Source organism: Pempheris klunzingeri, chromosome 7 (assembly GCF_042242105.1).
Source record: "Pempheris klunzingeri isolate RE-2024b chromosome 7, fPemKlu1.hap1, whole genome shotgun sequence".
NCBI lineage: Eukaryota > Metazoa > Chordata > Actinopteri > Acropomatiformes > Pempheridae > Pempheris > Pempheris klunzingeri.
The window spans coordinates 28,855,479-28,871,070 of NC_092018.1; the positions used below are offsets into that span (position 1 = coordinate 28,855,479).

General features: G+C 46.2%; 1 protein-coding gene across 1 annotated transcript in view; it reads left to right on the forward strand.

Moving 5' to 3' along the window:
• Positions 1–15,573, forward strand: part of LOC139203670 (tetratricopeptide repeat protein 28-like) — a 157,393-nt gene extending 141,820 nt beyond the window's left edge. Inside the window, exons 11-25 of the mRNA XM_070833499.1 lie at positions 1,283–1,412; positions 1,554–1,772; positions 3,586–3,745; positions 5,967–6,107; positions 8,791–8,935; positions 9,077–9,256; positions 9,441–9,985; positions 10,308–10,555; positions 10,649–10,773; positions 10,905–11,136; positions 11,387–11,463; positions 12,080–12,103; positions 12,820–12,949; positions 13,064–13,171; positions 13,303–15,573. Of these exons, the coding sequence (XP_070689600.1) occupies positions 1,283–1,412; positions 1,554–1,772; positions 3,586–3,745; positions 5,967–6,107; positions 8,791–8,935; positions 9,077–9,256; positions 9,441–9,985; positions 10,308–10,555; positions 10,649–10,773; positions 10,905–11,136; positions 11,387–11,463; positions 12,080–12,103; positions 12,820–12,949; positions 13,064–13,171; positions 13,303–14,915 (4,077 nt within the window). The 3' untranslated portion in view covers positions 14,916–15,573. The remainder of the gene's footprint in view (positions 1–1,282; positions 1,413–1,553; positions 1,773–3,585; positions 3,746–5,966; positions 6,108–8,790; positions 8,936–9,076; positions 9,257–9,440; positions 9,986–10,307; positions 10,556–10,648; positions 10,774–10,904; positions 11,137–11,386; positions 11,464–12,079; positions 12,104–12,819; positions 12,950–13,063; positions 13,172–13,302) is intronic.
• The last annotated feature ends 19 nt before the right edge of the window (positions 15,574–15,592 follow it).

Sequence of the window (15,592 nt, forward strand, 5' to 3'; positions counted from 1 at the left end):
ATTAGAGGTATGTGTGTATCAAGCTCCGCTCACATTAGTGATTCAGTGTGACATTGACATTCACTTAACATGTCAGATAAAAGCCATGTTAGTGTCGGCGAGGGTAAAACATGAGAGTGCCATCTGAATGCATAGCAGCTGAGGGATGGAGCAGATTTTACCTGTACGCCAGCCAAGCAAGTCACTGCGGACGCAGCACATTTGGGATTGTTTCCCTTTCATCTGTGCCAGAGGGGGTCAGGCCAGAGGAAAGGCGCTGTGAGAAATTAGTTTCACTCTTAAAGGGATGTCTGCAAACCTAACAGATTAAACTAGCACTGCAGCAATCCGCCCATGGCCCTATCAGCAAAATCAGCCAGACTAGCAGCTCCGTCTACTAGCACTAATGCAGCAGAGCTCACAGATTCTCTGCTGATCTCTACTCTCCCTCTTCACTCCCTCTGACACACTTTTCCTGCATGACCTTGGGATATGCCAGATGAGCTACAGTGTATGCATCTATGTGTGCTCACAAGCAAGTCGCAGGCTCTTTTCTCTCCCTAACCAAACCCATAGTGCTGATGGAATCCTTTTCATCCACACCTACAACCTTCTCTCCACTGCAGCTCTTTGTCATGTATGAACTATGGTCAAGCAGTGTGAACACAGTGCTTTACCCTCTCTGCTGGCCCCAGACTCCTGGAGAGTGGATCTATAGCAGTCCCAGTCATCCTACAGGGCTGCCATAGGTGCAGAAATAGGAAATCAATAAAGGCTCCCATGAATCAGCACTCCTGGCTAGCTCTGCTGGTCCAGTGTGCAACACTGCTTGCCGCCCCACTTCTCTATTGTCTCTCTCCCTCTCTCAATCCAATGTCTGGCACTGAATAGAAAGGTCCAATAACACAGACGGGCCTATTGAGTTCACAAAGCCTTTATTTGCTTGGGCGCTGTCTGTCCAAGATGCCCAGGTAATGGTTTAACTTCTCATTGCCCTTTCCCATGTCCAGGCAAATAAGAGCTGAAGAGAGGTTTACTTGTGTTGGTTGGTGATTCATCAAGCTACATTACAGTACTTTCGTCTGTTAAAAGAGAAGCAGATTTGGAATGCAGCAGCCATTTGTGATGACCGCTGAGGTGGGATGCTACCATCTAGTGGCCATAAGCAATGAGCCTTTCTAATCGTACATGCAGAGTGCTATATGATTTGGTGGATATTTTTATCCATAGAGCCTGCTTACATTCTACTTGATGAATATCTTCAAATATCTGATTGTTGTTGTTGCTGCTTTTTTCATTTCAGCTCTACCGAGCATCTGCACTGTTTGAGACCATCCGCCATGAAGCCCAGCACAGCACAGACTATAAACTCTCCCTGTTTGACCTGCAAACCTCCTGCTACCAGGCACTCCAAAGGGTCCTTGTCAGCCTTGGTACGCCCATTGACACGTCTCATATCCTCACTACTTGCATGCTGCCAAGTTCCCATTAGGTTTTGGTTTTCCCGTGTATGTACATGAAGGATTAGGTTTAGCGTTCAGCTGTTACTCAGCTCTGACCTCTGGTTACCACAGGCCACCATGACGAGGCTCTGGCAGTGGCAGAGCGGGGTCGCACACGAGCCTTTGCTGACCTCTTGGTGGAGAGGCAGACAGGCCAGCCGGACTCCGACCCCTACACCCCAGTAACAGTGGAGCACATCTTGGACACCGTCAACAGCCAGAGGGCATTGGTGCTTTATTTCTCCATGGCTGCTGGTTACCTTTACAGCTGGCTGCTGGCTCCAGGAGCAGGTAAGGCTTGGCCTGCTGCTGAGACTATAAATCGTTGTAGTGGAGTGGTGAAATCCTAACATGTACGTCTGTGTTCTTGTATTGTTTTCTGCCTTAAAACGTTCCTTCTGCTGTCAGAGGATGGTTTTCAAACATTGTGACTGGCAACTTAACACTTTGGCCAGAAATTCCTGAATCCACTTGCTCGACACATTTGAGCTGCAAACTTTCTGCAGCATTCAAGTTTATGCAAAACTTTTTTCTTTTGTCCTTCACTGTTGCACACAGCACACGATTACTGATTCAACAGTTCCTTGGTGAATGCTAGATGCTAAACAATCAAATGTCACGTATGTGACACATAAATATATGGACATATAAATAATGTCTGTGTTGAAGCAGCTGTCTTGTACATAGTCTAAAGCTGTAACAACCACGCAGGTGAAAGAACATGCACAAAAATAAGCACACTCATTTGTTCAAATCAAAGCGGATAAAAGGTCTGGAGGCTGCAGCTTGTTTTCAGCTGCAGGGGTAAGAAGGCCAGCTTTAACACCAAGCTGCAGTGCCACCTGCCACTCTGCTGTTAGGATTTGCCCCCTGCTTTGCTTCTCACCCCAGAAGGCATCTGCCCATGAACCATGCTAATTGAAAGTGACACAGCCAAACAACGTCGGCAACATCTTCGCACATGCCAAAAGGAAAACACTTAGCTGTTGCACCAAATCAAAACATAATTTATCTGTCTCTGTTCATCCTGTCTTTTATGTTTTTGTTCCTCTCTTTGCTTTTCTTTTGATTTTCTTGTGGCATTTCTGTACTTTTGCACTCATGTGTGTACTTTTCTACTTGTGTCTCTTATGCTGCCACACTGAGTCACACCAACCGAGGCGCAGGGATTAAGATGCAGCTTGTTTATACTGCTCATGAAATTCCAGTTTCAGACAGAGAATAGGCAAAGCTGTGGGTGAACTACAGTGCATGTCACACGACTCCTGTTCTTTGGCTCTCTTCTGCTCTCTACTGTAAAGAGAGCAAATGAGAGCCGTGACCCATCTCCCATGCCATCTGAACATTTGATCAAATCCAGCTCCCAGGCAACCAGATGAACTTGACCCCCCAGCACTAGTCATACGGAGGGGAGGAACACTACGGGGACCAGTGGAGATCTTCAAAGCACTGAATATTGCCCTAGGCTAAGAGGGAGCCACTTGCTCACTAATCGCCTGCCTGTCACTTCCTGGCATTCCCTGGCATCCAGCTGGCATACAAACATGGCCTGCTCTAAAGAGTCTGCTGTCAGTAAAAAGGGCTACTGAGGCCCTAATTTCTTAAGTAATGTAAATTGCGTCACGTTTTACGGACCTGAATGTGCACGCACACATGCTTGAATCAAACATACTGTACATTCAAATGCATTTGATATAAAACATACATACAAGCACATCCACGTATCCAGCATGGACACACCCACAAATTCACACACACACACACACACAGCCTGCACTCCATCTTCCAGTGTGCTCTTCCCCGCCTCCCTCTGATGTTCCTGCTTGAAACTCAGCTGAGCTCTCGTGGCGGGCAGCAGATGGCACAGGCAGCCTACTCTTATCTTTTATTGAACATTACTTGTTTTATTTATTCTGCTCCACAGATGCACTACTGCACATGGCCTCACTCACAGCTTTTAGTCCCAGTGATCCAATATTCCCTCCTGTTGTGAGCGAGTAATACAAACGTATTAGAAAAGGAGGCGTGGAAAATAGTCCATTCCTTTTTCTGTTATTAAACTTTCACTTTGTGAGCACCTGAAAGCAGCCCTCTCTCTCCACAGGCATCCTGAAGTTTCACGAGGTCTACCTAGGCGAGGGCCTATCAGAAGGAGGGTCAGAGTTCCAGGAGGGAGGCGGCAGTGGGGTGATGAGTGGCTCCTCGCTGGAGCAGTACATTGCCAGTGCCCGTGAGGCTCTGGGAGTGGAGTCTTATTACAGCAGGTGAGATGTTTGCAGCTGTCACAGTGAAATGAACATTCTTGCGTCTGTTTGTTAGCTCATTATCTATATTATAACATATTTATTCAGGAGTAATTGTCAGAGTGTTTACACAAGCTTGTCATGATTTTCAAGAAGTAGTGCCATCTTTGACTTTAAACAGTCCCTCATGTAACTAGCTGCAGCTACCAGTATGCTATGATTTTTCTGATTTGGGGTTTTTTGCTCATCAGTCCTAATGAGGCCAACCTCTTTTCCCTTTACGCCATGCTTGCATTCCTGACATCTGCTTTTTGTTAGCTCAATTGCAGTGCCTTTTTTCTGTGCATGCAAAAGATTTTGGCCCGATCCAATGCTAATATTGACTTAAATGTTTATTATATATATGTACCTGAGTCATGAAATAAAATGTGTAGCCTTGTGAGTTTGGCACACCTTATTTTTCACTAGCTACTTTTTAAACATACATATATATATAGAGAGAGAGATTTAACTAAGCCCTGATAGAGATCCTTAGATTTGACTTTTTAGTAGTAATCTGCAGCATGCTAATCTAAAATATCTATGATGGTACTATCGCTGATTTATAAAACCCAATAGCCATTTAGTCTACATCTAAAACATTGTTCTTTGCTGGGTTTTTTTTTTTACCTGAGCATGGCTGAGCAGACAAAGAAAAAAACACACCCACATGACCTTAACTGACAAAAAAGGAAGGGCGGTGCAGATAAGACTACTTGACAAATGCTCTCTGGAAAGCTCTTGTTAACCAATCATCAGAGGTAACATTAAAGCAACATGACATATAATCAAAAATATAACCCAAACAAACAAACAAAAACCAGCAAAGATTAAAACTTGACACTTTTATCCCTTGAGTTAGCTGAGGAAGGGTGATTTTATCATTCGGAAAGTGTGTGCGTGAAAGAAAAGTGTGCCGGTGATGACAGGCCTCCACTACCTTCCTGAAGTACTCCACTCTCTCCCCAGTGGGAATAAATGAGACGGAATAATGGCTCTTTGTATTGCCAGACTGTTGAACCCGTCTAACAAACACGGAGCAGGACAAGTAAAGGACAAGAGAATGGGGTTTCCAGAGAATATAGGGAAGAATGGGAAGAAGGTTAAGATGCGATGGTAAAATCAATGCCATAAAAGCAGGAAAAGCAGAGGCTGGTGGTTAAACCGACAACAGGGAACGTAGCCAGAGGGACTCCGCAGGAGTAGATGGAAAATATGGCGAGATGTATTGACAGCTATAATCGCCCATTGATATCTGGGGATCTACAAAACATTTGACATTGTTTCTGTAGTTGGAGTTTGATCCATAGTGCCCAGCTGGTCCGCCCAGTGCCAACCTCCACCACCCGAGCAGCCTGGCCCTCCTGCCCCATTACCAGCTCATTTACTACTCCAATGGGAAGCTGCACACACGCCACTGCGCCTGGATGGGCACAATATGGCACCACTTACCAGCCCATTCATTCTGCAGAGTGGAGAGAAAGGGAGGCAGCACTCTGAAATGAGTGGAGAGACAAAATGAATGGGATGGAGAAGAATGAGGAGAGCATATGACTTCGCCTCTGTGCCAGTAGAAATCTTTGTATTAACTTATGGATTTTTTGTGCTGTCATCTTTTAAAGCTAAATTTGTATTCCGCATCCAACTTCAGTCCTAGATAGGTAGTATGTACACCCCAGGAGAGTGAATTTCAAATGAGATGCCTACTGCAAAGATTAAAAAACATGGTGGTGGTGGTGGTGGGAGCATGAGATGATGAGAGATCCCATGGTGCTGGTTCACACTCGGCTACTGTGAGAGCAAGAAGCTGACATAAGACTAACACGATATGGGTGCATCATAGGAGAGGTTCAGGCATGAAGGGAGAGATGGGGGAGAGTGGTGCTGGGGTAGTGATTGCGGGGTGGGGGTGGGGGTGGTTGACTCCCCACAGACTGTATCAACATCACCAGCATTATAATGAAAGGATTTGACTGTGCGTACCATCAGGGTATTGGACCAAGCCTGGGAAATTAGGCCAAGTGTGTGTGGGTTGAACAGCGCGAGTTTCAGACAGATCAGGAGTGTGTAGTCGATTAATCCGCAGAGAAACAATGTAAGTCTGTGTATTTTCTACTTTGCTGAAGTGCCTTTTTCCTGCCAACATTTCAGTGGCTCTGCTTGTCTCACACTTCATCTCTCTCTCTCTCTCTTTCTCTTTCAGAGGTTGTTCGAGCAGTGAGACGGAGAGCGAGGCAGGAGATTTGTTGGACCAACAATTTGAGGAGCTCAACAACAAGCTTAACTCAGTCACTGATCCAACAGGCTTCCTGCGCATGGTGTCCAGGAACAACCTGTTCAACAGGTAGGAGATTTTTACAAATCACCTTGATGGTCCTGCACTATTACTGGGAGACAGACAAGCACCACTTAGACCCACTTTTGCACACACAAATAAAGATTAAAACTATCTCCTTGGTAAGGAGATTCATAGGTATTGAGGCTCATCTGTGAAAGGAGTCTGCTCTCCTTTGTTTAGCCAGCGCAAAGGCAGCATGTGAATCCTCCTTATTAAATAGGCTGAGTAGAGCCAAGCTGCTAAAGCCCTTATCAACGGCCTACTCTGGTGGGGCCTGTGTGTGTGTGTGTGTGTGTGTGTGTGTGTGTGTGTGTGTGTGTGTGTGTGTGTGTGTGTGTGTGTGTGTGTGTGTGTGTGTGTGTGCGTGTGTGTGTGTGCGTACGTGCCAAACACAGACACCAATGTGGTTTTAAGATGTTTGCCCTGTTTTTGTTTGTTGTGCAGATTTATCATTGTGGATTTTTCAGTCTGCCAGTGGCTTGTTCAGAGTATTATTTCACACAACTGTGCAGAGTATTCATTTACATTGTGCTTCTTCTTCTTCTTCTGCTGATTGGTAATGTGTACCAATAGAGTGCGTGCATGTCTGTGCATATGTGTGTGTCTGGGTCATATTTCCCTGTCCTCGTCCACAGTTGAGCTGCTCTTTGATGAGAGGGTAATTCCAGCTTTAATTGAGTCTCGGTGCTCATTAAGCCCCTTTAATGGGCTGCCGGTAATAATCCGCTCATTCTTTCGGGCCTCAAAAAACTCTGAATTATAAAGCTCCTCGTAATTTTGAGCCTATCCTCTATCACAATGTTAAAGCAAGAGAAAATGAAGAGAACCTCATTGTCATTTCAAGTCATACATCTTGGGGTTTGATGCCAGATAACGTACATGCATGTGCTTTTCAAGGGCTCCTTTGGTTTCGCTCCTTTTATTTTCCCTAACACGCTATTAGTGGTATGAAGACGGCAGTATTTCCATAATTACTCATAATTAAGACAAAGGAGGAAAATATATTAAACTAACTGACTGGCATTTAAATCAAAATAGGTACAAGAGCAGAATACTCGACATTAAATAATCTGTGCTTCTTGGTGTGATGTCTTCATTTGGTATTATCATCGATTGCCCTATTTTAACACCGAGATCTAATCTTCAGCAGGGAGCTTGGAAGGATTACTATGGGAAGGTGATAATGAAAGTCTCTTCGTGTCTAATCCCCTCTGTGTGTAATTGAATACGTTTTTATGCACAGTGATAGCATAATGAGATTGTTTTAGGATCTCGATGAAGTTCTCAGTAAAGAAGCAGTAAATTCTGGTAGAAGAGGACGCCTGCATCAAAAGACCTGAATATCCATTAGCTCAAACAATAATTTACAACACAGCTACAAATTAGTCAGTAGAAAAAGTTTATAAAAAGTTTAAGTGTGCTATAGAGGCTCAGATCACACGTCTTTCAACTCAGCCCAAATTAGGCAACCTCTGAATGCAATCTTCACCTTTAGCCTCACTGCTTTTAGTCTTTTCTTTTCACTGTTTTCCTCTACACTTGACACTCACCTTCTCTTGGCTTATCCCCTGCCCACTCTCTCATTCCCCCTGTCAGGCTAACAAACGATTGTTTGCTTTCCCATGGAGGCTCACGCCAAGGCCTGGGAGAGAGACAGAGTGTTGGGAGACTGGAGGGAAGCCAGTGGCCTGGGGCTACCAGAAGGGCAGGATAGATGTCTGTTGGCTGGAGCCCGGAAGAAACTCTGGCTGGTGGAACAGATGGAGAATAGTGACAAGTGCGGCCATGAAGCTTGGCCCCGTGTGCCTACAGCACCAAAGGCTTCTAACCCCACGGCCACTATTAGCACAGTTCTCAGTATGTTCTGTGTCTGTGGCTGAGCAGGGAGCTGTCACTCCTGTCACACAGCAGGCATGCCGCAGACACACAGGGCCGTCACCTTATGTCTGTTGGTTCCAAAGACTCCACGTGTTGTGAAATAGCCAGTGGCAGTGCTTTTGAACACACTGACAATCTCATCTTTCATCAACCCGATGCTCTGAGTTCTGACTATATGTAGAGTCCAGAAAAGATGGGATGAGCTCTGCTCTCCTTCTCCGGTGGTGGCATGCTGATAACATTCAACACTGCTTCATGTTTCTGTAAGCCCCAGTCTACCATGGTGCAATACTGCCATCTAGTGGAGCTTTACTTATCGACATTATATTCTCAGTGGCATTGCTGCATGTTGTGTGACATTGTACGCTGTATATATGTTTTCACAGAGGGAGTACAAACCATTACAGTGGAGATCCAGTATGGCCTGCTTAGACCTGCCTCTTACTCAGTGTGACTGAGTCAGATCTGACAGTGAGCATGCTAGAAACAGAAAGACAGGCCTCTGTGATTCAGAGTGTTGGATCGCTCTCTGTTGAAGCAGCTTTGTACTAGTATGACACACAAACTCACAAAAGCTACAGTGGCTTTTTTTCAGAGCCACATCTGATGTAACACTGTGCTGCCAGTTAAACGTGGAGCTTGTCAGCCACGTTCCCAGCACATCTGCCAAACTCATTAATTGCTGCAAGATGGTTGAAGGATAGTTTCACGAACGACACCTCTGTTTACATGCAGGGTTTTTTTTTTTCTTGGGTCTGCAGCATAAAAGTACAAAATGAAAACAGCACCACTTTGTGTTGTGTTTGTGCAGGAGCTGCCAGAGTATGACCAGCCTGTTCAGTAACACCATGTCACCTGCCAAAGACGGTAACTCTTCCCTGCCTCGTCGCTCCAGCAACCTCGGAAAGCCTCCACTCCGGGCACTTTATGATTTGCTCATTGCACCTATGGAGGGGGTGAGTACCACCTCTCTGGGTCATTGCCTGCCTATTGCTGTAGTTGTTTGGTAGAACATAATAGAAAACGCAATTGTGAGAATTAGAAATCAAAAGCACCACAAATTGAATGTTATTTTGTTTGTTGATTTTGTCTGACAGGGCTTGATGCACTCCAGTGGTCCTGTTGGCAGACACAGACAGCTGGTGATGGTGCTGGAAGGAGAACTGTACCTCATCCCCTTTGCTCTGTTGAAAGGAAGCTCCTCTAATGAGTACCTTTATGAGCGCTTCAGCCTCATCGCTGTACCCTCCGTCCATGGCCTTGGATCCAGTGCAAAGGTGGAGCTTCATATTCAGATAAATAATGTTACTGTATTATAACTGCTATACCCTAAAACTAAGGGTGACTTTAATGGCCACAGATTGAACTTTTTAAAGATCCTATGACGTCATCTTTAACAAATTTGACCTGCTGTCCTTAGATTGTAGTGTTATAATGTAACCCTTGTTGTTGTGCTCTTAGGTTCACCCCCGGCGTCCTGGACCGGCTCCATGTGGTGGTGTTTCAATGGCAGCCGTGGTTGGGAACCCTAGACTGCCCTCACCTGTGATGGACCGCTGGCTGTGGGGACCCATGCCCTCTGCCGAGGAGGAGGCTCTAATGGTGGCTGAGCTGCTGGGCTGCCAGCCCCTTGCCGGCTCTGCTGCCACCAAGGAGAGGGTGATGAGTGCCCTCACACAGGCCGAGTGCGCCCACTTCGCCACCCACATTTCCTGGAAACTGGCAGCTCTGGTGCTCACTCCGAACCCTGAGGGCGTGCCCGGTGGGGCAAGTGCCAGTGTGGGAGTGGGAACAGTGGGGAGAGGCGCAGGGGGGAGGAGAGGCAGCAGTAGTCGAGGCAGGAAGGGATCCATTGGAAGCGGCTACACCCTCCCAGAGTCCCTCCACATGCAGGATGACAGCAGTGACGTGGAAAGCATCTGTGACAGTCCGCCCCTCCAGGAGTTTCTGCTCACAGCTGCTGATATATTAGACCTGAGGTTGCCTGTCAAGCTGGTGGTACTGGGGTAGGTTGGCTTGTTCAGGAGAACCAATGTAAATAGTGGTCAGGTTATTTCATGTCAAAAGCTAGGATCAGAGTACTCACACTGCAGATGTGGATTAAGGATTGATTTACAGACACTAAAGGCATTATATCAAGTACAGTACATATAAAAAAAATGTAATGTAATGTAACTAATGAGAATGACCATAGCGTAAAAAGATAATAAAAGCCAATACTGCTTGAATTCATATATTATATTTATGTGTACTCATGTTATATTTAGCTATTGAATATTTTATAGCTTACTAATTAAATTATACGCTTGTGTGCCATTGTGGCTTCAGGTCATACCAGGAGTCCAGCAGCAAAGTGACAGCAGATGGTGTCGTGGGTTTGACCAGAGCCTTCCTGGCTGCTGGGGCTCAGTGTGCTCTCGTGTCCTTGTGGCCTGTCCCCGTCGCAGCCTCTAAAGTTTTCGTCCATGCTTTCTATACTGCCCTGCTTAACGGGACCAAGGCTTCTGCAGCACTGGCAGATGCCATGACGACCGTCCAGAGCAGCAAACAGTACTCGCACCCCTCCAACTGGGCAGGTTAGAGATGAGAGATTACCTGTTAATGCTAAACAGTGCTAAAAAAGTTCTGTGTGTAATTGAATTCTTTTTGTTTCATTTTTTTCTGTCTAGGATACATGCTGATCGGCAATGATGTGAAGCTTAACAGCCCATCTTCCCTCATTGGTCAAGCTTTGGCTGAGATTCTTCAGTATCCAGATCGAGCGCGTGATGCTTTGAGAGTTTTACTCCACCTGGTGAGACATTCTCTCTCTCACACACACACACACACACACACTCACACACACACACACACACACACACACACAGATTTAGTTACTATACAGAATGCAAAAATACTGATGCTGCACTTCCTTGGTCTTTGCAGGTGGAGAAGTCTCTTCAGAGGATACAGAACGGCCAGCGCAACTCCATGTATACATCCCAGCAAAGCGTGGAGAACAAGGTGGGGGGGGTTCCTGGCTGGCAGGCCCTGTTGACAGCTGTGGGCTTCCGTCTTGACTCTGCAGGCACCGGCATCCCTGCTGCTGTCTTCTTTCCCACTGCTGATCCAGGAGACAGGCTCCAGCAGTGCAGCACCACTTTACAATCACTACTGGGTATGCACCTGAGACCAGCTCTACTTCCCAGTCAAATTAGAATCAGAATGTGTCCAATGCTTTACTGATTTCCTCCTTTTATATTTCATGTGGGTTTTTTTTTTTTACATACAACCTGGCCAATCTTGTTTGTAACACGTAATATCATTCCATACACCACCTGATTAGCCATAGTACTACTTAGTTGGGGTTATAAAGAACGTGCCTTATGCATGAATAATGAAGAACTTTCTTTGATCCCGTCCCTCAGGCCTGCCACCGCCAGCTCTCCAGGCTTTGTGCAAACTCATCACAGCTTCAGAGGCAGGAGAGCAGCTCATCAACAGGGTAGGCCCCTGCAGCTCCCAACAAATGCAGTTGGATTTTTAAATGTAACGCACTGGATCGAAACAGGTCTTTGGCTCAAACGACAAACTTTTACACAGCTTTGTACCAAGAGGAAAATGTCAGGGATATATCATTGCATAACGCAGTTACATAAGGACTGGATGCACGCTAACTCAAGCTGCAGCTTAATCTACATTGAAATGCTGCATAGAGGCCTAACTAACAGTCCTTCAAGTTCAAAGTCTTAACTACAATCTAAGTCCTGTGCTCTTGCACCCAAGCTCCTGAAACCACAGAATTAATCTCACATCCCTGTTTACGTGTAACATGTGGCTATCACATGCTTGCAGCGAAAGACTATCCAGGGAGTTGGTGATTAGCCGATTTTGCTGCCTCGTACCATAAATACTGGTCTCAATGCACAGAACATGAAAATTGCTCAACCTAATCTATGAATGCTGATTTCACCAAACTCTATGATATCTCTATGAACACTTATACTGCTTGTTGCTGTTATCCTTCCTTGACCTGAACCCTTGTACCCTTTGTGAATGGCCTGTGTGCATGCAATTAAAAGCCTATTCTCTCTCCCCTGCCCCTTACGTACGCTCTGAAGGCTGTTAAAAATATGGTGGCAATGGTAAGTGTGCCTTCGCCCACCTGCACTCCATCCCACTCCATCCTTTTCCTCCACTCTCCACTTTTCTTGTCCAGCTAAACTTTCAAAAACACTCCATTCATAGGTAGCAGCTGCATGACAATTTAATGTTCAGTTGTGTTCTTTCCATGCTGTTTCCACAAAGTGTAGAACTTTCTGTGTTTTGTTGCTCATTATTTTTCATTGCTAGTCAAATCTTAGGGATTTCGAGCACTTAAGGATTTACAACCCGGGTTCATTACAGGTCAGAGGAATGTTTCAGGGTGGTAGAAGGGATACAGCTATGTTGTAAAAGCAAACCTGTCATAACGATGAAGAGTGAAATGAGGAGACAAAGCATGTTTCTACTTTCTGCACAGTTTTGTCAAGTTGACAAAGATGTTTGTGTTCCATGCAGTGTAATCCCCCAAGAATCCCAGGTCACATGTAAACCCCCACAAAGCTGAAATCCTTTCAGCTCTGCTTTCCCGCAGTTGTTATGTTATGTTGCCCTGGGTTCTCATGTGAACAGATTCATACCTAACTTCATCAAATCTTTTTCTAGTTATTCCACAATAAGATGTGATATTTCAAGTTTTTTCAAGAATCGATATTAATTGCTGTTCATTTTAACCATTAATCACATCTTCAGTATTGTATTCTCTCTCTCGTTTCTGACCCTTGCCTTTTCCATTTGCCTTGTCCCCTTTCTTCTCCAGCTCCACCAGGTGCTAGTCCAACTCCAAACAGGAGAAAAAGAGCAGGATTTCTCCCTGCTACCCATTCAGGTGTCCATTAGTGTGCAGCTATGGAGACTGCCAGGATGCCATGAATTTCTGGCTGCTCTTGGTGAGTCAGCTGTGGATACCTGTTCCTTCCCACTTCCCACCCACCATGCATCCACGTGTCCCTACAGACTCGCACCTTGCCAAATTTATAAATTGTCCCACTGTGTGTGTGCAGGATTTGACCTATGTGAGGTTGGCCAAGAAGAGGTGGTGCTGAAGACGGGCAAGCTAGCCAACCGCCGCACCTTGCACTTTGCTCTCCAGTCTCTGCTGGCGCTGTTTGGTAAGTGGTTGTATGATTTCTGTCCTTCTGGATATTTGAATGACCTACTATGTGCATTAAACCCTTTTAGTGGTTCTGTTGTTTTTATCAGGTGTCATGTTTTCTCTTTTTCTCTTCTTCTCTAACTTCAGACTCCACAGAACTGCCCAAGCGTCTGAGCCTGGACAGCTCATCTTCCCTTGAGTCTCTAGCGTCAGCCCAGTCTGTGTCCAACCCCCTGCCCATGGGATACTCGAGCCTGCCCTTCTCTCCCCCTTGCCTGGACAATCAGGCATCAGATGCCATCTCTGTCTATAGCCTCAGCTCAGTAGCCTCCTCCATGAGCTTCGTTTCCAAGTCAGATTGTGATTTCCTTGGTCATCGGCAACGCAGCGGGGCCACAGCTCACTACTCCATCCACAAACACCCTCATGTTCCTCGTAGTCGCTCCTCTCCTCACGGGGCAGCTGCTGCAGTGGCAGGAGCCCGTGGGGACGAGGAGGAATACGAAGGGTTTTCCATTATCAGCAGCGAGCCGCTGGGAAGTCACTGTGACTCTCTGCCTCTGCCGCCAGGCCACAGCCAGCGCCACCACCGTGGAGGCAGGGGGGTAGTGGGTGGATCCAGCACAGGAGCAGGGAGAGGCTACACTGTGTCAGTATCATCAAGGGGCAGTGTCAGCACCCCCACATCCCCTGTGAAAACATGCCTGGTGCCCAGCCCAAACTCACCATTCCAAAAGGTGGGTAAGGTAAGCAGCTCTGATACAGGCGAGTCTGATCAGTCCAGTACCGAGACGGACAGCACAGTCAAGTCTCAGGAAGAAAAAACTGTCCCTCTGGATCCTCAGGAGCTGGCCCAGAAGATTCTGGAGGAGACTCAGAGCCATCTACGCGCCGTGGGTAGTCTTCAGCGGGCTGGGGCAGAGGGCGGGACAACTGGAGGAACCTCAGCTCGGAGCAGCGCCTTCCGCTCTTCTGAAACTAGCGCGTTTAGCCGTCCTAACAGCAGCGCCAGTGGCCGAGCTCAATCTTCCCCAAGACCCAAACCTCCCTCCCGTTCCTCTTCACTGCAGAAGATAAGCTCTGGCTACAACAGCCCTGCAGTCTCTGAGTCTTCCCAAAAGGATGGCAGCCATCCCTCGCCCACTCTGGACAGCCATGCACAGTTCAAATTAAAGTACCCGAGCTCCCCATACAGCGGCCACATCTCTCGTTCCCCGAGTAACGTGTCTCCCAGTTCTGGTCACCAGTCCCCGGCTGGTAGTGCTCCATCCCCAGCCCTGTCCTACTCCTCTACCGGCTCTGCCTGCTCTACATCAGCTGATGCCCCAGACTTGGACCGGCTAAGAAGAGGGGTCATTGATGAAAAAGTCCAAGCTATCCACAATCTGAAGACCTTTTGGGCCAATGCTGCAGCCCAGCAACAGCAACATCTAGGTCCCGTCAGAGCTGTCCACAGCGCATCTGGACCCCTGGCCTCTGCCAGCAGGGATGTACTGAGCCTTCTGAACCTCTCCCCATGCCATTGCTCCCCTAATGATACCCAAGACAGCCTGGAGCTGCGGGAGCTGGGGCTGCAGTCCCTAGATAGGGGCAGCAAGAACTCTTCCAATGGACACCACTGCTCCAACCCCAAAAGAGTGGCCCCGTCGCCCACTATTTCCACAAGCAGTAGCCCTGGTGCTCGTTCTATCCGACTACCTGCTGGCAATGGATATAAGTTCCTTTCGCCTGGAAGATTTTTCCCCTCCTCTAAATGCTGAGACATTTAAAACGGTCGTATTCTTTAACCTATCATTTACTATCCTGTGTGCTGGAGGAGTAGGGCACTTTTTGGGGACCACTTTTGGTCCACCACACTTGACTGACAGTGAGAAGGATTTGATTGGTCAGTGAGCGTGATCCTGCAGAGGCACATGAATGCGTGAAGAGAGCGTCTTGTATTTGTGCCCATAACACTGTAAATGGCAATGAGACATACTCAACGACCTGATACTGTGTTTGTGTGTAACTGTGTGTCAGGTAGATGTAAATGCCATTTGGTATTTTTTTCCCAAAAAACTTTTGCTGTTTGTGTGGGCCAAGATGCAACAGCTTTGACTGATTTCCTCCATTCTATTTTTTGTTTTTAAATTTAATGGTTATTGTTATTATTGTTTATTGTTATTAATATTATAATAATTATTGTTATGTTTTGTAAATTAATTCCAGTGTTTCACAATCAGTATTAAGCGTTTTTATATTATTAAAAAGTGAACAAACCTGTACCATGTAAAGATGGATAGAGTGGGAAAAAAAGATTTAATATTTTTTATTGAAATCAAAAAGGCATTTTGCCTGATTTCTTTGTGAATTGAGTGTCTGCTCTGAAGCATGGATTCTCTTGCTATTCAATGTTAAGTACCATGTATGACTTTTTAGCCCATGATTTTTGAGATTA